This window comes from Piliocolobus tephrosceles, chromosome 7, assembly GCF_002776525.5.
Source record: "Piliocolobus tephrosceles isolate RC106 chromosome 7, ASM277652v3, whole genome shotgun sequence".
NCBI classification, from domain to species: Eukaryota; Metazoa; Chordata; class Mammalia; order Primates; family Cercopithecidae; genus Piliocolobus; species Piliocolobus tephrosceles.
Window position 1 is genome coordinate 123,720,970 of NC_045440.1, and position 24,146 is coordinate 123,745,115.

General features: G+C 34.8%; 1 protein-coding gene across 1 annotated transcript in view; it reads left to right on the forward strand.

Annotated features, from left to right (window-relative positions):
- The window catches only part of COL14A1 (collagen type XIV alpha 1 chain), a 250,092-nt gene that overhangs the window by 135,292 nt on the left and 90,654 nt on the right, over positions 1 to 24,146 (forward strand). The window contains exons 25-34 of the mRNA XM_023223077.1: positions 212 to 268; positions 3,430 to 3,569; positions 10,883 to 11,006; positions 11,206 to 11,349; positions 12,718 to 12,882; positions 13,494 to 13,532; positions 13,700 to 13,838; positions 16,152 to 16,294; positions 17,847 to 17,956; positions 21,274 to 21,432. Coding sequence (XP_023078845.1) covers positions 212 to 268; positions 3,430 to 3,569; positions 10,883 to 11,006; positions 11,206 to 11,349; positions 12,718 to 12,882; positions 13,494 to 13,532; positions 13,700 to 13,838; positions 16,152 to 16,294; positions 17,847 to 17,956; positions 21,274 to 21,432 — 1,220 coding nt within the window. The remainder of the gene's footprint in view (positions 1 to 211; positions 269 to 3,429; positions 3,570 to 10,882; positions 11,007 to 11,205; positions 11,350 to 12,717; positions 12,883 to 13,493; positions 13,533 to 13,699; positions 13,839 to 16,151; positions 16,295 to 17,846; positions 17,957 to 21,273; positions 21,433 to 24,146) is intronic.

The window sequence follows — 24,146 nt, forward strand, 5'->3', positions numbered from 1 at the left end:
AAAATGGCATTTCAAGCCTTCAGTTTGAGGATGAGACGATAGATGGAGTCAGTTTTCACAGGCTATGGCTGATTTATAGTACTCATTAAATTCTCAGGGAAGACAGTTATCAAAATCATTGACTCCCCTGAATATTTAGTACTCCATGACCTTGTTCTCTTTCCCACAGATGAGATGGCAAACTGATGTCCTTTCTCCCTTTCCTTTACAGAATCACTTCCTACACGACCACCAACTTTTCCACCAACCATTCCACCAGCAAAAGAAGGTAAAATAATAATAGAATAATGATCTGATTCTAGGTTTAGGATTTGTGTTGGTTTTGTTTGCCTGTTCATTTAAAACCAGGGTATTAATAAAGTATATTTATTGTGCTACCTAATTTTCTCCTTAATACAAATGCTTATCAACCATGATGGGCTTGAATGATATCCATTTAATATCAGTTCTGCACACAAAGAGTGGATTTACTAACAGAATTGTTTAATACTAATTTTTTGAAATATGAGAGCAGTTAACATTCATTAAGGAAGAATAGTTACATAATTTGTAAATGAAAATCCAGTCTGTAATTTCTCAGGTACAATAATAGTTTCCCAGCCGAACTCTGAAGTGTCTTTTCCAGTTGTGTTTTCTTTCCTCATCACAATAGTTCCTCATCACCTTTTACCTAAGCTATTGAGGTAACTTTAAAAAGGCCCCCAACAAAGTAGTGATCATTATTTTTTTCATTTCAGTAATGAACATTTATTAATCCTACTATTTATTCTCAAAGCTCTTATGGTAGGCGTGGGAAATACAATAATAATACGTGATTGCTGCTCTCTGTTTATTTTAGTATTAAAGAGAAATGGGTGCTTGCCTAGATAAATACCAGTCAAGTTTATGAGTTGCAAAATAGCAGTTGTATTATGGTAGCCCAGAAGTGGTAATGGTTAATGCTGCTGTAGACTAATGACTCATAAAAGAAGAGGAATTTGATCTACATTTTGAAGAATGAGTTTGAGAGATAAGTAACGGGGTGAATAGCACTCATCGTCAAGAGTGATCCAAGTGCTTAATGGATTTAGGGAATCATAAATGCTTTAGTGTGGCACTAAAGAGAAAAGAATGAGGATAGAGTTATGGAGTGGTTAATGTGACAAAATTAGGAATTTGGGCTCTATCTTGTGGGAAATGGCATGTCATGACAATCTGTAAGAAGGTAGGGTGATCTGATGAAATCTATGTTTAAGAATGATAACTTTGGCGAAATAGGGAGGATGGACTGGAAGAATGAGAGGAGAAAGTGGAACACGTTAGAAGGTTGTATTGGAAGAGTTCTTCCATTCATAATGCATCTTAAAGTGCCTGTTACATACCAGGGAAACAATAAAAAATAAGTTGTTCGGAGTTTAAAGTCAGTGGATTCAAATGCTGCAGAGAGTGGAAGACACAAAGAAACAGAGGCAATTAAGAACTCTAATAAAGCTCAAAATTCATCCTAGGATGGCATGCAAAGTCTTCACGAATCAATCTATTTTGCAGTATTATTTCCCAGAATACATTATATAATAGCAAAATTGTACAACTCAGGTTCCCCATACATGTCTTATGCTGTCCTGCGTCTTTGAATGCTATTCACTCTACCTGGAATGCTGAATTCTTTCTTCTTCCAGCTTCATATCTAGCCTTCTTTAGTCTCAATATCTATGGTTATTCTCACTATTGGAACTGGAAACAGAATCCTAATTGATAAATTTACTAATTAGGCACCTCTGATGCTGATATTACAGAATGTTCTGAGGTCAGAATATTTTTATTTATAGCTGAGTATGGATATTATTCTATCAACATTCATGAATTCTTATAGAAGACTTATGTGATCTGGAAAGGTCTGTGGGATTAAGGATTGACAAAGTAGAAACATTGGTTCTGAGATTTTCATTGTGATGGTTTTAGATGGTGCTTTTACAACTTGAATGCACTGTGTATTTTAGGCTTTGTTTGTCCTGGGTATATTTAATTTAAAAGCTAATAAATTTGTATTATTAAACTAATACTAAATATTTATTAAACAAATGTTAAAACATAGAAAAAACATAAAAGAAGAACATTAAAAACACAACTTTTTACCCCAGAGGTAATTCCTTTATGCATGTTGATATATTTTCTTTCTTTGATTTACTAACTAAATTTTTCATTTTGAGTGTATTTTTTAATAGAATTTGCTCTCATTTTGAAAATGAAGCCTAATTTTCATTTTTATCTTTCCATGGAAACAGATGACCTGTTTATAAACTCATAATTAGCAGATCTTGTTATTCCTTTCAGCTTTAAGTTCAAACCACAAATTTGTAAAATTTTATAAACCGCAGAACTCATGAGAACAACTTCACCAGATCCGTACCGCCCCTAGAGTATTAGCTCACTTGGAGATGGTTTATTTTATATAATAAATAGCTTTAAGGCAATAAAGTTGTACTTAATAAAATAAAAACTAAGTGAGGTTTTCCTTAAAGAAAGGAGAAAGCACATTATCTCATAGAATATTTGTGTGCAATTGGCATAAGATTAAAAGATTCAGATTATTGAAGAGCAAATTGTTTGCTTCATCATAAAACAGTCAACTGCAATGATCAACCCTAATGAAGAGGAGGAGAAGCATAGATAATCTGAAACAGCACATGATAACATAAAAGAACTTTAAAAAAATGTTCTCAGTAGAGTAGGTTTTTATTGGTATAGTTTGCTTTGTTTAATTCTTTTTGCTTGTTTGATTGTTTTATTGATACCTGTAATACCTGCTGATAATACTTTCCCTTGGCTAGCATTAGTGTACGTTTCTTGACATGTATCTGTGGGCAATAGAAGGACAAAGACAGAATTTTTTTTTTTTAACCAAGATTAGAATTTGTTTGTTTAGGGCCTCAGCCCAAATGAATATCAAATTATAATTAGATTAATCTGTTTCCATTTTATCACATGCTTTTCTGCTGAGATTGAATCTCTCTGACATTAACTTGCTAATTCAATAAGAAAAGGACAGGGTGCACAGAGTGATAGCGTGTCCTTTTTTCCAATCAGTTGGCACGAGACAGTGTTTGCTGATACTTTGAGCTCTGAATCCCCTTAGTCCCATCTTTTCCTAGTCTTTCATTTTCATTCTTTTGGGCTGTGGTTGGTGGACACTTTTTTTCTTTCTCTGTTTCCACACGCATAATAGAAACTTCTTAGTCATGAATAAGAACAGGACTTTGAATATAAAAAAGTAATTACAGCAAAGAAGCATAGTGTACAGGAGTTTGTAATATGAACATTAAGAAGTTTATATCTTCCCTTTGAAAAAGAGCTTCACTTATCAGAGGGCAACTATTATTTGTCTTACTGGTTTAATAACTACTAAATTTTCCCCTTTTCTCCGACTCAAAATTCATTGTTGGTCTTCAGTATGTAAGGCGGCCAAGGCTGACCTGGTATTTATGGTGGATGGATCCTGGAGCATTGGAGATGACAATTTCAATAAGATCATCAGCTTTCTGTATAGCACTGTTGGAGCCCTGAACAAGATTGGCACAGATGGAACCCAAGTAAGACTAATAAATAATTCATTCATTCTATGTATTTAGAAATTATTTCTCCAGCTCTTGTTACAGCTACTTGTCAGGTACTACAGGTCAGGAACTATAATGATTGGACTCAACCTTAAATGAAAAGATAGACAGGTATGTGTTTAGAAGCAGCTTATTGATGCCTGGTGAAGCTCCGGAGGATGCTTACCCTTAAAAGGTGCTGAGTTCAGCAAACTAAAATAAGGTAGAAAGTCTGTGTCAGGGGATTACATACTAGGGTAGAATGTCTCTTTTAATGATACACACATTATTTTCCCTGCCCTTAAGGACTTTAAAATCTTGAAAGGAACACCTTACTATAGATCATGTGGAACATGAAACTAACTCATTCATTTAACAAATATGTATCAAGGATTTGTTATGGCCATGTACTATACTGTCATAATGAATGTCTATCAATGTCTCTAATTTTGTGGGGCTCGTATTCTTAAAAGTAAGTACAGAAGACGTACTAGTCAGAATGGCTGTTATTATAAAGGCAAAATACAACAGATGCCGGCAAGATTGTGGAGAAAAGGGAACACTTATACATCGTTGGCAGATATGTAAATTAATTCAGCCATTGGAGAAAGCACTTTGACAGTTTCTCAAAGAAGTTAAAACAGAATTCCCAAACCCAGAATCCCACTGTTGGATATATACCCAAAGGATTATAAATCATTCTATTATAAAGACACATGCATGCACAAGTATGTTCATTGCAGCACTATTCACAATAGCAGACATGATATCAACCTAAATGCCCATCAATAGTAGACTGGATAAAGAAAATGTGGTACATATACATCATGGAATATTATGCAACAATAGAAAAGAATGAGATCATGTCCTTTGCAGCAACATGGATGAAGCTAGAGGCATCCTAAGCAAACTAATACGTAAACAGAAAAATAAATACTGCATGTTCCCATGTATAAGTGGGAGCTAAACATCAAGTATTTATGGACACAAAGAAGGGAAGAACAAACACCAGGTGGAGGGTAGGAGGAGAGTGAGGATTGAAAAACTACCTGTCAGGTAACATGCTGAATATCTGGATGACAAAATAATCTGTACATCAAATCCCACGACTTGCAATTTATCTCTCTAACAAACCTGCACATGTACCCCTAAACCTAAAAGAAAAGTTAAAAAACAAGAGAAAAGGGACAGAGACAGATATAAACAGGGAAGCAAATAGATTCACAAGGTAGGGATGTATGCTATGATAACAAAGTGATGTGATTTAAAGATGTCAGGGGATTACTCTAAATTGTGTGTGACAGTTATTTTAAATTGTATGATCAGCAAAGACCTCTTTGAAGAGGTGCCTTTTGAACTGAGATGTGAATGATGCAGACTTGAAGATCTGAGAATAGAGTTTCCAGACAGAGAAAATGATAAGTACAGAAGACCCAAGATGAGAATGAGTTTTGAAACTTCATACCCCAAAACTTGTGGCTAGAATATAGTAGGTGAGAGTGTGAGGATAGAACAAGTGGAAGAAGCAGGCAAAAGCCAGATCATCTTGAGTCTTGTGGACCATCAGAGGAGTTGAGTATCATCATAAATGCAACTGAAAGCCACCGGAAGGTTTTAAGGAGAGCCAAGATCTGATGTGTTTCAGAAAAAAAGATTACCCCAACTGCTTTGTGGCATGTGAATTACTAATACGGATAAGAGTGGAAGCAGATAGACCAGTCAGGAAGATGCTCTCATGGTCCAGCAGAGTGATCATGGTGGCCTGGACTAGGGTGGTAGCAATGAAGTACACTGAAACAAATGGATTTGGAATATATTGTGAAAGAATGGCTAAGAAAATTTGGGCACAAGAAGTACTGTAAGAGGATAATAGATACTTTGCAGAAAGCATACAAGACAGAAAATATTAGGGTTCTATTTTTAGCCTCCTTAAACAAAATAACTGTCAGCCAAGAATTCTGAATCCAGCAAAACTAAATTTCATAAATGGAAGAAAAATAAAGTCATTTTCAAGCAAACAAATGGTGAGAGAATTTGCCACTACCAGACCAGCCCTATAAGAAATGCTAAAAGAAGTTCTAAATTTGGAAACAAAAGTTTGATATACATCAGAATGTGACCTCTTGAAAGCATAAAACTCATTAGGCCTATAAAACAATAACACAATGAAGAAAACAAAGTACTTAGGTAACAACATGGTGACTGGGACCATACCTCACATCTCAATATCAATGTTGAATGTAAATAGCCTAAGTGCTCCACTTAAAAGATACAGATTAGAAGAATGGATAAAAGTCATAAACCAAATATCTGCTGTCTTTAAGGGACTCACCTAACATGTAGGGATTTGTGTAAACTCAAGGTAAAGGGGTAAAAGAAGATATTCCACGCAAATGGAAACCCAAAGCAAGCAGGAGTAGCAATTATCATGTCAGATAAAACAGACTTTAAAGCAACAATAGTAAAATAAAAAGACAAAGAAAGTCATTATATAATGATGATCCAACAAGAAGATATTACAATCCTACATTTATATGCACTTAACTCTGGAGCTCCCAGATTCAGAAAACAGTTACTACTAGACCTAAGAAGTAAGACAACAACACAATAATGGTGGGAAACTTTAACACTCCACTAGCAGCACTAGACAGATAGTCAAGACAGAGAGTCAACAAAGAAACAATGGACTTAAACTACACTCTAGAACAAATGGACCTAACACGTATTTACAGAACATTCTATACAAGAACTGCAGAATATACATTCTTCACATCAGCATATGGAACATTTTCCAAGCTGGACCATGATAGGCCACAAAACAAGTCTCAATAAATTTTTAAAAATCAAAGTCATATCAGACATCTTCTCGGATCACAAGGGAATAAAACTAGAAATCAACTCCAAAAGGAATCCTCAAAAGTATACAAATACATGGAAATTAAACAATTTGCTCCTGAATGATTTTGGGGTTAATAATAAAATTAAGAAGGAAATTAAAAAATTCTTTGGAATAAAAGATAATACTTACACAAGTTGTCAAAACCTCTGACATACAGTAAAAGAAGTTCTAAGAGGAAAATTAATAGCACTCAATGCCTACATCAAAAAGTCAGAAAAAGCACAAATTGGCAACCTAATGTCACACCTCAAGGAACTAGTTCAACAAGAACAAACCAAAGCCAAAACTAGCAGAAGAAAAAGAATAACAAAAATCAGAGCAGAACTAAATGAAATTGAAACAAAAAACAATAAAAAAGATCAATGAAACAAAAAATTGATTCTTTGAAAAGATAAAATTGATAGACCATTAGCTGGATTAACCAAGAAAAAAGAGAGAAGATTCAAATAGTCTCAATTAAAAATGAAAATAGAGACATTACAACCAACACCACAGAAATACAGAAGATTATTCAAGACTATTATGAACACCTCTATACATAGAAATTACAAAATCTGAAGGAAATGGATGAATTCCTGGAAACAACAACCCTCCTAGATTAAATCAAGAATAAGCCCTGAGCAGACCAGTAACAAGCAGTGAGATTGCATCAGTAATTTTAAAAAATTACCAAAAAAAAAAAGAAAAAAATGTCCAGGGCCAGATGGATTCACAGATAAATTCTACCAGACATTCAAAGAAGAATTGATACCAATTCTATGGAAACTATTAGATTAGTGCAAACCACAATTACTTTTGCACCAACCTAATATTCTAAAAGATTAGAAGGGGAATTCTCCCTATGTCATTCTGTGAAGCCAGTATTACCTGATACGAAAACCAGTAGAGGACATAATGAAAAAGAAAATATGCTGGTATCTCTGGTGAACATAGATGCAAAAATAATCAACAAAATACTAGCTAAACAAATCCAGCAACACATCAAGAAGATAATACACTGTGATCAAGTGAATATCATCCCAGGGACACAGAGAGAGTTTAACATGCACAAGTCAATAAATGTGATACATCACATAAGCAGAATTAATAACAAAAACCATATGTTCATCTCATAGATGCAGAAAACATGCAATAAAATCTCAGCATCCCTTTATGATAAATACTTTCAACAAACTAGGAATAGAAGGGACATACCTCAAAATAATAAAAGCCATATATAACAACCCCACAGCCAAAATCATACTGAATGGAAAAAAGTTTATAGCATTCCTTGTAAGAACTGGAACAAGACAAAGGTAATCATTTTCACCACTTCTATTCAAGATAGTACTGGAAGTCCTAGCCAGAGCAATCAGGCAAGAGAAAATAATAGAGGGCATCCAAATTGGAAAAGAAGAAGTTGAATTATTGCTGTGTGCCAATGATATGATCATATACCTAGAGAACTTAAAGACTTCTCCAAAAGACTCCTAGATTTGATAAACAAATTCAGTAAACTCTTAGGTTACAAATCAATGTATACAAATCAGTAGCACTGCTATACACCAACGATCAATTCTCAGGTAAAAGATAAGGCCTGAGGATCAAATCAAGAACACAATAGCTTTTACAACAGCTACAAAAAAAAAAAAAAATGGACATACCTAGGAATATATTATACTTAATTAAAGAGATGGAAATTCTCTTCAACGAGAATCACAAAACACTGCTAAGAGAAATCAGAGATGACACAAACAAATGGAAGCATCCCATGTTCATGGATTGAAAGAATTCTTAGGAAAATGACCATGCTTCCCAAAGCAATCTACAGATTCAATGTAATTTCTATAAAAATACCAACATTGTTTTTCACAGAATTAGAAAAAACAATCCTGAAATTCATATGGAACCCAAAAAGAGCCCAAATAACCAAAGCACTCCTAACCAAAAAGAAAAAAATCTGGAGGCATCACATTACCTGACTTCAAAGTACACTACAAGGTGATAGTTACCAAAACAGGATGGTACTGTTACAAAAGTAAACACATAAACTAATGGAACAGAGCAGAGAACCCAGAAATAAAGTCAAATACATACAACCAACTGATCTTGGAGAAAACATTCAAAAACATAAATTGGGGAAATGACACCCTATTTAATAAATGGCACTGGGAAAACTGGATAGCCACATGTAGAATGAAACTGGATCCCAACCTCTCACCTTGTACAAAAATCAACTCAAGATGGATCAAAGTCGTAAATCTAAGACCTGAAATGATAAAAATTCTAGAAGATAACCTGGGAAAAACTCTTCTGGACATTGGTCTAAGCAAGGAATTTATGACTAAGACTCCAAAAGCAAATTCAACAAAAACAAAAATAAATAAATGGTACCTAATTAAACTAAAACCTTCTGAAAAGCTAAAGAAATAATCATCAGAGTAAACAGCAAACCCAAGAATAGGAGAAAATGTTTGCAAACTATGCATCTGACAAAGAACTAATATCCAGAATCTATAAGAAATTCACACAAATCAGCAAGAAATAAAACAAATATCTCATCAAAAAAATGGGAAAATGGCATGAATAAACATTTCTCAAAAGAAGATATACAAATGGCCCACAAACATATGAAAAAATACTCAACATCACTAATTATCATGGAAATGCAGGTTAAAACCACAATGAAATACCACCTTGTCCCTGTAAGAATGGCCATTATTATAAGTCAAAAAACAATAGATGTCGGTGTGGATGTGTTGAAAAGGGAATACTTATACACTGCTGGTGGGCATGTAATTTAGTACAGCCTCTGTGGAAAACAGTATGGAGATTTCTTAAAGAACTAAAAGTAGATTTACCTTTGGTTCCAGCAATCCCAGTAATGGCTATCTACCCAAAGGAAAAGAAGTCATTATGTCAAAAGATACCAGGAAACATATGTTTACTTTAGTAACATATCATGTTTAGTAACATGATGATTTCCAGCTTCATCCATGTCCCTACAAAGGACATGAACTCATCCTTTTTTATGGCTGTATGGTGGGTAAAGGAGAGGGATAGCATTAGGAGATATACCTAATGTAAATGACAAGTTAATGGGTGCGGCACACCAACATGGCACATGTATACATATGTAACAAACCTGCACATTGTGCACATGTACCCTAGAACTTAAAGTATAATAAAAAAATAAAAATAGGTTATTAAAAAAGAGGAGAATAGATAACACGCTGAGGCAAGTCAGAAAGAAGGAAATTTCCTTTGAATTGGAGGAGACTTTATAAAAATGGTGACATGTCCAGTAGACTGATAAACTAGTAGCAGCTTAAGGCTCACTTAAGCAAAGAAAGCACTCTAAAGATGCTGTCTTTACTTCTTACTTCATGATTCTGAAAAACAAATTAAAAACAATTAATTAAAAATGGTCCAAAAGTTCCACAGGAATAAAAGCAAGTTGTAAGAACTGAAGCCAGAAAGTTTTGTATAGTAGTGATTAAGAACATACATTTTGATATAGAATAGACCTAACTTCAACTGTTGACTCTGGCAGTGACCACTCTTGTGACGTGCAAGTAACTTGTCTTTTGCAGCTCAGTTTCCTCAAGTGTAGAGTGAGTAGAATAGTAGTAATTACTTCATAGGTTTGCTTCATAAGGAAATATTTGTAAAGAGTCTAACTCGGATTCTCGGACACTTGTCAAGTTACTGAGCTTAGGCTGCCATTTTTAAACTGTCAAATGAGGTGGCAAAAATCCTACATGCTTGAAAGATTTTTTGAAAACTGCTTCCTGAAAGTACTTAGAGACACATGCACTCCTATGAGTTCATTGCAGCGCTATTCACAATAACAAACATGGAATGCCCATGATGGACTGGATAAAGAAAATGTGGTGAACATACAGCAAGAAATACTATGCAGCCATAAAAAAAGAACAAAATCATGGTCTTTGCAGCAAGACGGGTGCTGCTGGAAGCCATTATCTTGTGCAAATTAACAGAGAAACAGGAAACCAAATACTGCATGCTCTCACTTATAAGTGGGAGCTAAACATTGAGTAAACATGGACATAAAGATGGGAACAATAGATACTAGGGACTATTAGTAGGGGAAGAAAAGGAGGCTGAAGGTTGAAAAACTACCTATTGAGTACTATGCTTACTACCTGGGGGACAGAATCATTTGTATACCACATCTCAGTGACATGCCATTTACCCATGTAACAAACCTGCACAATGTACCCTCTGAATCTAAAATAAAATTTTTGAAAAAGAAAGGATGTATTTAATTTGTCTTCAAATTTGGTATGTAACTTGTATGAAAGAAATTTTAAACCAAGGAGATTTTGTAATGAGATAATGAAGAAATTAAGACTACTGACCCAGTGGAAGTCTACATATGTGTAAAGATGAATACACCTTCTCTCTCCAGGTTGCAATGGTTCAGTTCACTGATGACCCCAGAACAGAATTTAAACTAAATGCTTACAAAACCAAAGAGACTCTTCTTGATGCAATTAAACACATTTCATACAAAGGAGGAAATACAAAAACAGGTATGACCAAAAGAAGCCCAGCTAAGGCTCAAAGTAATTCATTATTAGTAACTACTGAAGTGACCTTTTGTTTTAAGGCATAGTAATTTTTTTAAAGATTTTCTTTCCTTAATTTAAGAACTTTGTTCCCACTCTTTCCTCCCCAGAAAAACAAAAATGGGAGAGAGTGAAATCAAACTGTTGCCTTCCTTTGTTTCAGGAAAAGCAATTAAGTATGTTCGAGATACCTTGTTCACAGCAGAGTCAGGTACAAGAAGGGGCATCCCAAAGGTTATTGTGGTTATAACTGATGGAAGATCACAAGATGATGTGAACAAAATCTCCAGGGAGATGCAATTAGATGGTAAGATATATAAACAATAGTGGCTACCAAATGTAATGTTAGAATTGTTATTTTCTAAATACAAATGTATAGGTTATATCAGCATTACTTAAATGTTTTAAAATATTTCTTCATATGAACTAGACAGTGTAATTTTTAAAATACTTTCTGGTATACAAATCTGTAATTTTACTGTTTTGTTAGAGAAAATAGGTTATTTTCTCTAACTCTTTTGTTACATCCAGGATGCCCTTTATAAGGAACTCTAGCAACTAAGTACTGTAAGAAAAGGACCAAGGAAAGAACCTTATTACAGAAACAACTCAGCCTATTCATCATACCCAAATGCCCATCAATGATTGACTAGATAAAGAAAATGTGGCTCATATACACCATGGAATACTATGCAGCCATGATAAAGAATGAGTTCATGTCCTTTGCAGGGACATGGATGAAGCTGGAAACCATCATCCTCAGAAAACTAAAACAGGAACAGAAAACCAAACACCACGTGTTCTCACTTATAAGTGGGAGTTGAACAATGAGAACACATGGACACAGGGAGGGGAGCATCACACACCGGGGCCTGTCGGGGGTGGGGGGCAAGGGAGGGAGAGCATTAGGACAAATACCTAACGCATGCAGGGCTTAAAACCTAGATGACAGGTTGATAGGTGCAGTAAACCACCATGGCACATGTACACCTATGTAACAAACCTGCATGTTCTGCACATGTATCCCAGAATTTAAAGTAAATTTTTTTAAAGAAGAAAATATATTGATTGAATGTGTGTGTGTGTGTGTGTGTGTATGTGTGTGTGTGTATGGACCAGGGAAGGAACCTTATTACAGAAATTCCTCAGCATTCTATTTTATAAAATGGAGATTCTCACAGGACCGCTGTGAAGATTACATTACGTAAGTTATGGCAAATAGTAGTTCTATTTACTTGCCAAGCATTGAATGGTGACCCACCTTAGGTTGCTAGGCCTATTAATGTCTCAGTTTCTACTTCTGAAAAAAACTGAGATAAGCTCAGTGTCTCTGTTTCAAGTATATTTCATACCATAAATGTTAAAGCAACTTTTAAACATATGCAACCATAGAGATATTACTCAAATGCAAACTATTTCGTCTCAAGCACAAATTGGGGCCTTGGTCTTCTTGGGTTTCTTTAAAATGGAAAATCCCTTTAGGGGATGATGGAATCATTATCACATAATGAAATATATACATGCAGAACTCTGATGAACTGTAAAGAATGGATTATCCACCCCCATGGGACTTCCTAAATAAACATATTTTAAACAGTTGGACGTGTCTTATATTACATTATTTGTGTTTTGTACAATTTAAAGTAATCAGAAGTCTGTTCTCTGTCTGCCACAGGCTATAGCATTTTTGCAGTTGGTGTGGCCGATGCAGATTACTCGGAGTTGGTTAGCATTGGCAGTAAGCCCAGCGCACGCCATGTCTTCTTTGTGGATGACTTTGACGCCTTTAAGAAAATCGAAGATGAGTTAATTACTTTTGTCTGCGAAACCGCATCAGCAAGTTAGTTCTTTGGAATTTGTACTTACTCATGTTGCTTAACGGCTGAAATATTTGATACTGGTTAAATAATGAGTCCCATCTTGATCTGAGAAAAGCATATTGACTTCCAGTGCTGCTTGTTATATAGACATTAAGTTTCATGGCCTTGAGCATATGGAAGTAAACCTCCCCTCCTCTGTTTAGAGTTTAGATTGATAAAAACCTTCCCTAATCAGATGAGAGTCTATGTTTAAAAGCAACTGTGCTTAAACAGATGTAGTAAATAATTTTCAATGTATTAAGAGTGTATTAAGATGTAAAATGTATTAAGAATTCTCATCTGGGCAATACATTATGAGGTAGATGTGTCTCAATACATGCTCTCAGGTAATAACCATTGATTTTAATGAACCCAGGAGAGAAGAAAGCTGTGACCCTTTAGTTGTAATAAGGGACCTTAGCGCATTTCAATCTTTACGAAACCACAGAAATCCATAGTCACATTTGATTTGGATTCTCTCCACAATCAACTTCTGGAAAGATTATATTAGTTTCCTGTTCTCAGGACAGGGAAAGAGTATGTTTGTGAAATATCTGAATTAGAGTTTTATTTTGTTTGTTTGGTTTTCCAGCCTGTCCAATGGTACACAAGGATGGCATTGATCTTGCAGGTATGCATTATCACAATCTTTTCAAACACAAATATATTACATGCCTCTCATTTGGAGATGGGGTTTCTGTTTTTGTTTTTAAATCCTTAATAGAAAAATATTAAAATTTAAAATTCTAAAGTACCATATTCCCTATGTTTATTCTTTTTTTACATTTTTTTTTTTAGGATTTAAAATGATGGAAATGTTTGGTTTGGTTGAAAAAGATTTTTCATCAGTGGAAGGGGTTTCTATGGAGCCTGGTACTTTCAATGTGTTTCCATGTTACCAACTCCATAAAGATGCCCTGGTTTCCCAGCCAACCAGGTATGTTTCCATTGCAAGATTTTAAAGTCGATCTTATGTTTATTATATCTCACTGTGAAAATGATGTCAACTTGAAATATGGTGTAATAGTCCCTGCTAGGATTTTCTACAATGCTTAGAGTAGATGATATTTACGTTTCTTTGTTTAAAAACACCAGACTCACACATAATGCGGATTGAACTTTAGCATCTGCTGATCTGTGACAACGTATAAAAATGATTGCTGAGTGCTGTGGCTCATTCCTGTAATCCTAACACCTTGGGAGGCCAAGGTAGGAGGATCACTTGAGGCCAAAAGTTTGAGAGCAGCCTGGGCAACAAAATGAGAGTCTCTACAAAAAAATAAAAATAAAAATAAATTAGCTGGGCATTGTGGTGTGCACCTGTAGTCCCAACTACTCTGGAGACTGAGGTGGGAGGATTGCTTGAGCCCAGGAGGTTGAAGCTGCAGTGTACCATGTTCACACCACTGCACCTCAGCTTTGGTGAAAGAGCAAGACCCTGTCTTAAAAAAAAAAAAAAAAAAAAAAAAAAAAAAAAAAAGTTGATACTTATGAGCACTACTACCAGCCATCTTTCTAAATGCTTATGTGCACCAACTCACTCAAACCTCCAAACACCTCTATGAAAGTAGATTTCATTATTATCTAAATTTTACAGATAATGAATCAGAAACACAAAGAAGCTAAATGACTTGAGTGAGCTCGCATAGTTAAATGGCAATGTTGAAATTTATATCCAGCAATCAAGCTCCAGTGCCCAGACCCTGAACCATTTCATGATAGTGCTATGTAGTTCAAATGGTTTTTATCTTTGAGACAGTCACAGCAGCAACTCTAGAAAGTTGAAGAGTAGTAATCAGGTTTATGTAAAAATCGTATTATTTAGCTACTTTATAGACGCATTTGCCTTATTCTTGTTTTTATCTCTGGATCCCCAGCAAATTATATGGTGTCTGTCCACATTGAGGGTGGATGTCCCCCACCTAGTTCACTCAGACTCGCACGCTAATCTCCTCTGAAAACACCCTCACAGATATACTCCAAAATAATGCTTTACCGGGTTTCTAGATATTCCTTAATCCAGTCAAGTTGAAACCTAAAATTTACCATCACAGGACCTTTGTCAGTTTATTTGCTGATGCATCTTAAATGTCTGTTACAATGTCTGGCGTATAGTTGGCATTCAAAAAATACTTACTGAATGGACAAATGAATTAATGAATATATAAATAAATGAATATGTATTTTTATCTATGCAAACCAAACTTTCATTTTTCAAGTGCATACTAAATTTGCACATTTATTTACTCAATTAATAACTATTATGGAGTCCCTGCTACATGTAAAGGGCTGTATTTTTTTGCTTGAAGGAAGATTTAAAAAGTAAATGAGTAAAACTAACATTAGTTGTTAGAAAGAGAGACAAGGTGATATTTTAGGTTGGGCTCTTCAGGAAGCAGATTTTCCAGCAGAGATTAGTATGTGGGAAGTTGGTGAGGGTGTTCCCTCAAGGAAGGGAACAGCAGGATGCAGGATAGGCCAAGAGGGAGAAGTCAAGCTGTGAAGAATCTCAGTAAAAGCCTCCACCCATCCAGAGGAGTTCTGAAAATGGTATGGCCTCTCAGAGCTGTCTCCCGTTGGGTTCAGGGGTTCAGGTCCTTCTACTTCCTCAATGACCAGTCATTGAAAAGAGGTTTCCTAATAAGGTGGCATGACCTTGGGAGAGGCATCCTTTTTCAGCCAAGAAAATTTCTGGAGGGGGATTGGTGTCTGAAACCTGTCTGCAGACAACACTCCCAGGACCAGGGGTAATGTACCCTTAATTTTTGAAGGTGGATCTGGATAGTGCAACACAGATGGGAATGTAATTGACTACAACATGTCGTAGAAAGTGATAATGTCGTAAGTTATGTTTTACAAAAGGATAATAGATCAACATTGTTTATTATATGAAAACCTTTGACACTACTAAAATGTTCAGTGAGAAGCGACTGATTAGGTAACTGATAAAATAGCAAAACAAGAGAAGATTGTGCAGCTATGAAATATCATACTCTTAAAAATATTTAAGGAAATGGAAAATGGCTATTAAATGGTGCTAAGAAAAGAAAGGGACAAACTGATATAAATTGGACAAATGCACACATTCTTTACTAAATTAGATCACTACAACAGTGATCTAGTTGGTGTTAATGGTGGTCTTTTCTGTTTTTCCAAATCTTATGTAATGAAAATGTATTTGCTTTATAATCAAAGGAGTAACTTTTTAGAGGAAGGATACAATGAAACATGGTTTTCTTTCTATGTTCAGGTACATGCATCCGGAAGGATTGCCCTCCGACTACACAATCAGTTTTCTATTCCGGATTCTTCCTGACACTCCACAGGAGCCATTTGCTCTTTGGGAGATTTTAAATAAAAATTCTGACCCATTGGTTGGGGTTATTTTAGACAGTAAGTATATTTATTGAGATCACATTCAAACATAAATGTATGAGTAATGTATGTGGCACGCCATTTCGCCTGTTTGTGTATATTACAGAGTAACTCGCTAATCTTATGTGATGTGTAAATACTAAACAATGAATTATATAGCAGTTGATTTAACTGTTTATTTTCTCATTCTTTCAACAAATATTTCTTGAGTTCCTATTTTGTGCCAACGCTAGACCTGGCATGCAGTAGTGAGGAAGGAGAAGAGAGAAAAGCAATTTTTACTGGGAGAGGAAAAACTACAGAAAGAGCAAGGTCCTTGGAGGGTCAATGGGAAGGGTGGGATCACAGTTCATTTTTTGGACATAGATATGATAAATGTGAGATACATATTTGATATTCCAGTGGGGATGTCAGATTGACAGCAGCATATTTAGAACGAATTCTAGGATGGAGATATACATTTGAAAGTTGTGTGTCTTTGCTATATAAGCCATGAGACTGGGTGGGATCATCTAGAAAATGAGTCTAGAAAGAGCAGAGAATAGGTCTGGAGGCTGGGAAATGCCAATATTTGGAGATTGGAAAGTTGAGGAAGAACCAATGAAAGAAACTTCTTAACCTCATGCTCTTGGATGTTGTACATGATGATCACTTAAGCAGATCAAGTTTTTGGTTAATATTACTGGGTTTTCTATATCTAGTTTTAGTTTAGGATTCCAGTGAACCTAGGAACCAAAATTTGGAGACTATTACTAGGTGCTAGGTCAAACATTCAGATAAGGAAAGTATTAAGCTTATTTCTGACTAGTATTTGTAAAAGGATTTTTCAGTACCTGGAAACTAATCAACAACTAAATATGACACTGCGGAAGCATTTTGCATTGATATTAAAACTAAGGAAAAGCTGTAGATTGAAAGGATATATGTTACTAACTCCATATATACCCGGGACTTGAAAATGAAGAATTTTCTCAAAATGATTAAGACTAGCTTGCTCCTTTTGAAAACAGAGGAATTAATTTGTAGCACAGGAATGAATTAGAAAAATATTCCTATCTTTTAAATAATAAAATATTCCTTGTAATAGGAAGAATTTAAGATTAGAAAATTTTTGCTTGTTTGTTTGTAATAAATGAAATATCTTGGGTGGCATAATTTGCACATCCTAGGAAAGCTGGTTGCTGCGGTGGGTTAAAAAGACAAAGAGCCTGGTTTCTATTCTTTAAGATTTGATAAACTTAAAGTAGCTGTGTCTGCCTCTACTCCCAGCCCCTTGGACAATTTCTCCCAAGAGAGTGATGGAGGTGAGAGTCTGGGCAAGGAAGTACAGAGGAAGAGTATGCGTGGGAGTCTTTGCCTCACTGTCATCACCACGTGGCTAAATCAGTTCATGTAACCAACTAAGAGTCTGCAGCAACCTGGGGACTGTAGATTACTTCCTTACCCATTACATCATTCTAAATACAGTTTCAAAACAATAGATGCATTATTTTGTTTTGTGTTGAATTTTAGAAAAAAAAATTCACCTACTTTAATTATTTCTAAAATATTTTTATTTTTCTTTAAATAGATGGTGGGAAAACTCTAACATATTTCAACTATGACCAGAGTGGGGATTTTCAAACTGTTACTTTCGAAGGACCTGAAATTAGGAAAATTTTTTACGGAAGCTTTCACAAGGTCAGTAATGCTGTGTATGCATATATTCTTTATTCTGTTTGCTATTCAACAAAGCCATTTTAAAAAAATTCCATAGGGCTTTGGATCTCAAATTTCAACTGGAGTGAGAATTAACCTTTGTGATTGTTAACAATACCCAGAGACTGGAATTTGGTAGATCTGAGAGAGGACCCTGAAATGTACATTTTTTTTTTTTTTTTTTTTTTTTTTTGGTCAGGCCCTCCAGAAAATAAGGGGGCCACTTTCCTCTTTGAGGAAAATTGTCGTTAAGGATACGGTGTTACCAAGTGGACAGTTGCTCATTTGCTACATTAGGTGCGATGTAGAAAAGATTGCTGGTCTAGCTGGTACAACTAGCTATCTACCAGTGCAGATGAAAGCACAATCCTCTGAATCATCTTAAAATGTACAGACAGAGATAACTGATTGCACTGATACTTTTACATATATACAAATACAACCCATCACTGTCATCATAACAGGTACCCTGCGGAAAAATTTTGTAAAACCTAAGTTTACTTGTCATTATTTTAATAACTCATCACTTGTGGTAGAACTATGTTCCTTAACATTTGCTTCTCAGAAACACTTATCTGTGGTGATCACTGGGGTGGACAGTTACCAACATCTACTGCTTCCTTTGTATTTGAATAAACCCACTGACCTATGGTGTTAAGCAGTGCAGCACCTATACTGCAGGATGAGCAGAGCATTTGCTAGGTGGTGTAGAAAAATGCTTTGCTTCCTAACCAGGCCCTTACTGCCCTTTTAAAGTGAGAGAAGGGATGCTGCAAAGTAATTTTCTTGGCTCCTGTCTCATGGCCTAGAATGCGGTCAAATCAATCTAATTTATGCAACTTTGCTACTTTCTGTGGTTTTGAATATCGTAATTGCATACCGCATAATTGCATAAGAACAGTTGCTAAAAAACAAAAACAAAAAAAAAACAAAAAAAAACACACTTACTTTTTTTTCCTGTTTAATAGGGCTGTACTACCAGAAGAAAAGGTATCTGAAAAGCACATGAGATACAGGTGGAGATTTATTAGTTCATGGCTCAAAGTGGTCCCATTAGCAGCTCTTAGGACTTAACATTGTTTAATCATCAAATTCCTCTTGGCATGTTTATTTTCTTGGTTATGGACAGTGTATTGCAAAATAGTAAAAAAAAAAAAAATTGTATGAGAGATGAAAAGCATTTGAGATTTCATGAGTGTTAAAAGAAACATCGTCATTTTAGCCCACGTTTTAGGCATGAACTTGTAATTCTCATTCCAAAGAATCCTTTGTAAGTCTTAGGTGAAGGTTAAGCGTATTTCCTTACCAGAAGAAGTCAAGAAGTGAGGTTCATTAAAAATTGATTTAAAATTTATAAACCTTCAAATTTTTTAAAGTTATATGAAGGACGACTTCCCTCTAAGTGTTAATAAAGCCAAAAAGTCAAACGAGGAAAAAATTCAAAAAAAGGCTTCTCATGTGACAAAATACTTTATAATAGACCTATTAATAGAATATCTCAATGCAAATTCAATTTGTAGAAATCAAATTCTATTTGTTCACAGACTTATAAATTAAGACTTTACCTTAATTTCTCATTGATTTTCAGTTAGTTTTATTTTTTACACTTTGACTATGAAGTGTGGGCCCAAGGTCTCTTTCAAAAAGCTTTAATTATATACATGGGCATTTAAGTGCAACCAAAGAAGCAAAATATCTGAAAAATTTTCATTATCTCCTTTTGTAAAAAAAAAAAAAATAGAACTTAAGCATGTGAATAAGTCCCCACAAGTTAACGATTCTTAAGGCAGGGGTACTAGAAGCTAGGTTTTCTAGCTGTAATCTGTAGTAATGGAAAGTGTTCTACGGCTCAAAAACACGTATGAGTTGAATTATACTCTAGTAAATGATCGTAACAGAGATGTTAATAAGAAGCAAGGAATGTGGTGGGGTTTATTCCATCAATGATTCTATATTTGGGCAATAGTTAATTCCTTTTTGAAGGAGAAGGATTCTCAAGAGTCCCAATGTTGACTTACATTATTTGTATCATGATCTAACTTAAAGGAAACATGCAATAAAAATTGGTGTAAGTCAATGTGCTTTCAACTCATATACAACAATGAAACAAAAATGAAGTTGAACAAAACCAGTAAAATTAAAAGTAACACTATCTTAATATGAAAGAGGACATTATTTCATTGACATTCAACCTCTGCTGACAATGTGAATACACTGCTAGCTACCATAACTCCCATAACCTTGATTGTATTGCCCAAGATAATTTTTTTTTGAACTACCATGATACCTTACCTTAAACAGATTTGTAACTTCTTTTGGCTTTTACTTAGGGTGAAACCATTATTTGCCTATTAATTTCACCGCATAACCTTGATTGTATTGCCCAAGATAGTTTTTCTTTGAACTATCATTATACCTTACCTTAAACAGATTTGTAACTTCTTTTGGCTTTTACTTAGGGTGAAATCACTATTTACCTATTAATTTCACTCTTTTAGCTCATCAGTCTGCCAAAAACAAGTACTATAGTACTCATGAGGCTGACGCCATCATAAGTTACAATGCATATATAAGCACTGAAATTTTATGGCAGAACTTGGACATAGTATAGTTATCTAGTCCATCTAGAATATACCTAACTTTGACTATCAGCTAAATAAGACAGACTTTTACAAGTCCTTACAAAGAATGTGTCAACTCCTGAAAATATGATCATGGACCTCCAGATTCTTGAGATTCTAGTTTGTGAAAATTGCACGATACACTAAGCTAAACAGCTTTATTTTATTTGAACCTGAGTTCACCAGAAAGCATTCCTTCTTCCCCCTCAGATTCTAGATCCCCTTTCCTCATCCTAAATTAAATAAATATTTTCAAAGTGTGGTTTGCCAACCACTCGTGGTACCTTGCATGATTGTTGATGATATATCAACAAGAATTTTTAATTTTAATATTTTTGTGTTTATGTTAATTTGCATTCAGAAAAGGCATAGCTAGTACAGCAGTCCTGTGATTTCAAAGATGCAATTGCTCTTGAGTGAGGCCAGACTTTAAAAAGTGAATCCTTTCAAAGCCACTTTAAAAAGAAGTATTAATTAGATAAAAATAGAGATGGTACTTGAATGTGGGAAAATCATGGAGATGATAAAAGTGGAAATTTTCTCTTCTAGCAAAATACATGGTAACAGAATTCCTTCTCTTCTCTTTCTTACTTTGTAATGATGAATCATACAATTATACAAATTTGGTTGATATTTCCTTCTGTTTCTTACCTCCTAAAACATCTTACTTTTACCTAGCTACACATTGTTGTCAGTGACACTTTGGTCAAATTGGTTATTGACTGCAAGCAAGTGGGTGAGAAGGCAATAAATGCATCAGCTAATATCACATCAGATGGTGTAGAAGTACTAGGGAAAATGGTTCGATCAAGAGGACCAGATGGAAACTCTGCACCGGTAAGTGAATAAACACATGAAGCTGTGTTACTGTTAAGGGAGAGAAATTCTTTTAAAGTACATTAGCTATTTTCCAGGGGAAAGGTTTAACAAAAAGGGGAATGGATAAATGGATGGATGGATGGATGGATGGATGGATGGATGGATGGATGGATAAATAGATAATGGCCTCTTTAAAAGAATTAAGACATGTACATTCAAAGCTTGTGGTAGTATGCTTCTGCTGTATTATATGGAGTATACATTAGGATTTAGGCTAGTTTACTTTCTAAATGCATTTTAAAATTTAAATGGTAAAATATTCATCACATGGTTTGGGGCATAAATGGTTTTTAGAAAAGAATTACAACTATAAATGAACCTCATTTATATAAGCAAATACAAATCCACACAAAATTAGTGAATATTACACATGGGAAATTGACATAAGCCTCTTATTTGGGTTAGATTTGGGCATTTTAAAACTAGGTTTTTGCTATCAATAATGTAAAGTTTACCCTTTAATTATTAGTGATTAAGTACCATACCATTCTAAGATACTATATATTTTTTTACCTTACAACATGGAATTTAAATCTGGGAGACTTCCAATTGGCAAAGAAATCACATTCCCATCACTCATTACCCACAAGAAAAGAATAGTGCACACAGTTTTTTGTGTTTATACTGTTCATTCACAGCTAATTAGCAGCATTGTCTAATTTGAGTCATTCTATAATTAGTGAGGCATTTTATTCTTGTAAACAATCCCAACTATTCTAATCTATACTTCTCTTATGTAATAGAACAATCAAGATAATTATAGATTACTATTGTCTCCCACTTTCATAGATCTGTAAAATTAGCCAGTTATACAAGAGCTGGTAGTTCTCAAAGACTTTGAAAGCTGAAGATCACCTTGTAAAAATGAAATCCTATACTATGTCAAATAAATAAAACAGGCCCATGATTCTAATTCCACTGCCATTCACTTAGTACACAGGAAATAGTCCAAGTGAGAGAGTGATTTACTTTGGAGCACTTTGCTATTTTGCAGCATTTATCTTTGTGGTAACAGTAGAAGTGAATGGTAGCAATGTGTCCCCTTATGTATAGGGGTACATTGATACTTTCAGACCGTGATAGGTAGATGATGCTAAGTAGTTTAACACCTACAGTTGAAGGATCTTTAAAAGTTCTTTCGTTTCTACTTTGCTTTGAAGAATTACAGATTAGATGCTTGGAAAGAGAATGTAAAAGCTTTGGAAGGCTCTCTTGTTCTCAGTTACAGTAAGAGACTTTTGGGAATGTTTACATGATTTTGAAAAGTTGTCTCCTCCTAATGTGTGGCATTTCATGATAATTAAAACACACACCATCTTCTGCTTAATGGAAGATACTCCTATGCATAAAGGAATTTATAAAAATACAGAATTATCAAACTAAGAATATCTTGTATGGATAAATGGATATATAGATGGATACTTAAATAATGAATGAATAGACTCTAATTTAAGAAAGAGAAACCAGGCCTCGCGTGGTACCTCACGCCTGTAATTTCAGCACTTTGGGAGGCCGAGGTGGGTGGATCATGAGGTCAGGAGATCGAGACCATCCTGCTAACATGGTAAAACCCCATCTCTACTAAAAATACAAAAAAATAGCCAGGTGTGGTGGCACATGCCTGTAGTCCCACCTACTCGGGAGGCTGAGGCAGGAGAATAGCTTGAACCCGGGAGGTGGAAGTTGCAGTGAGCCAATATCGTGCCACTGCACTCCAGCCTGGGCGACAGAGCAAGACTCAATCTCAAAAAAACAAAACAAACATCAACGACAACAAAAGAAAAAGAGAAACCCTTCGAGGTATATGAGATTCTGGGTCTAGATCACATAATACTATTATTAATGTTTTCTTAATTTTAGAAATAACGAATATAAAATTCCTGAAAGTTAGTAGGTGTTCACTGAAGAGTAACTATTATTATTGAAGAAAGTCAAAGACACATTCTCCATCCTCCATCCCACCTTTTCTAGACTTCTAGCTCTTGATTATTGATAGTCACATACCATTTTCTTTCTCTTTCATATATCTACATTTCACTCCTCTAACCAGATTATAAATGCCTCAAAATAGAAACCATGTCATTGTCTTTGTTTTAAACCACCCTGCACCACAGTGTCTAATCAATACTGATGAACAGAGTAAGTTCTCAAGAAACATTTGATAGAAATTAAATAGCACGTTGTCTGTTTCAAATGGTATTATATCTTTTCTAAAAATTTTGTTTTGCATATATTCCATGTGTGATGTTGACAATAGTCCAATAATATATATTGTACCCTCTCCTAATTATTTTATAATTATGTTTCACAATGATAGTTGTATAATTGTATTTTAAACTATACTGTATGTAATAATTATGCTCCAAATATATGACCAACTAAATATCAACTAATTTCTTTCTGAAGGTAAAAATGCCTGCAAGTTTCAGGCCTACTGATGATCAATCTTTACTTTTAGCAATGAGAGAAATTAAACAGAGCACTCTCTGTGGTTACTTCCAACTAGTAGTAGACAAAGGAGAATTATAAAAGTCAATAATTAAAGAGTTCTTTGTAAGGCTAGTAGGAAAAAAGTCATAGCATTTGTTGAATCTAGAAGTCTACAAAGGATTACTAACTAGATTTTCAGTCTGCCCACTTACTGAAGAATTTGATTATGTTGAAATGAATGT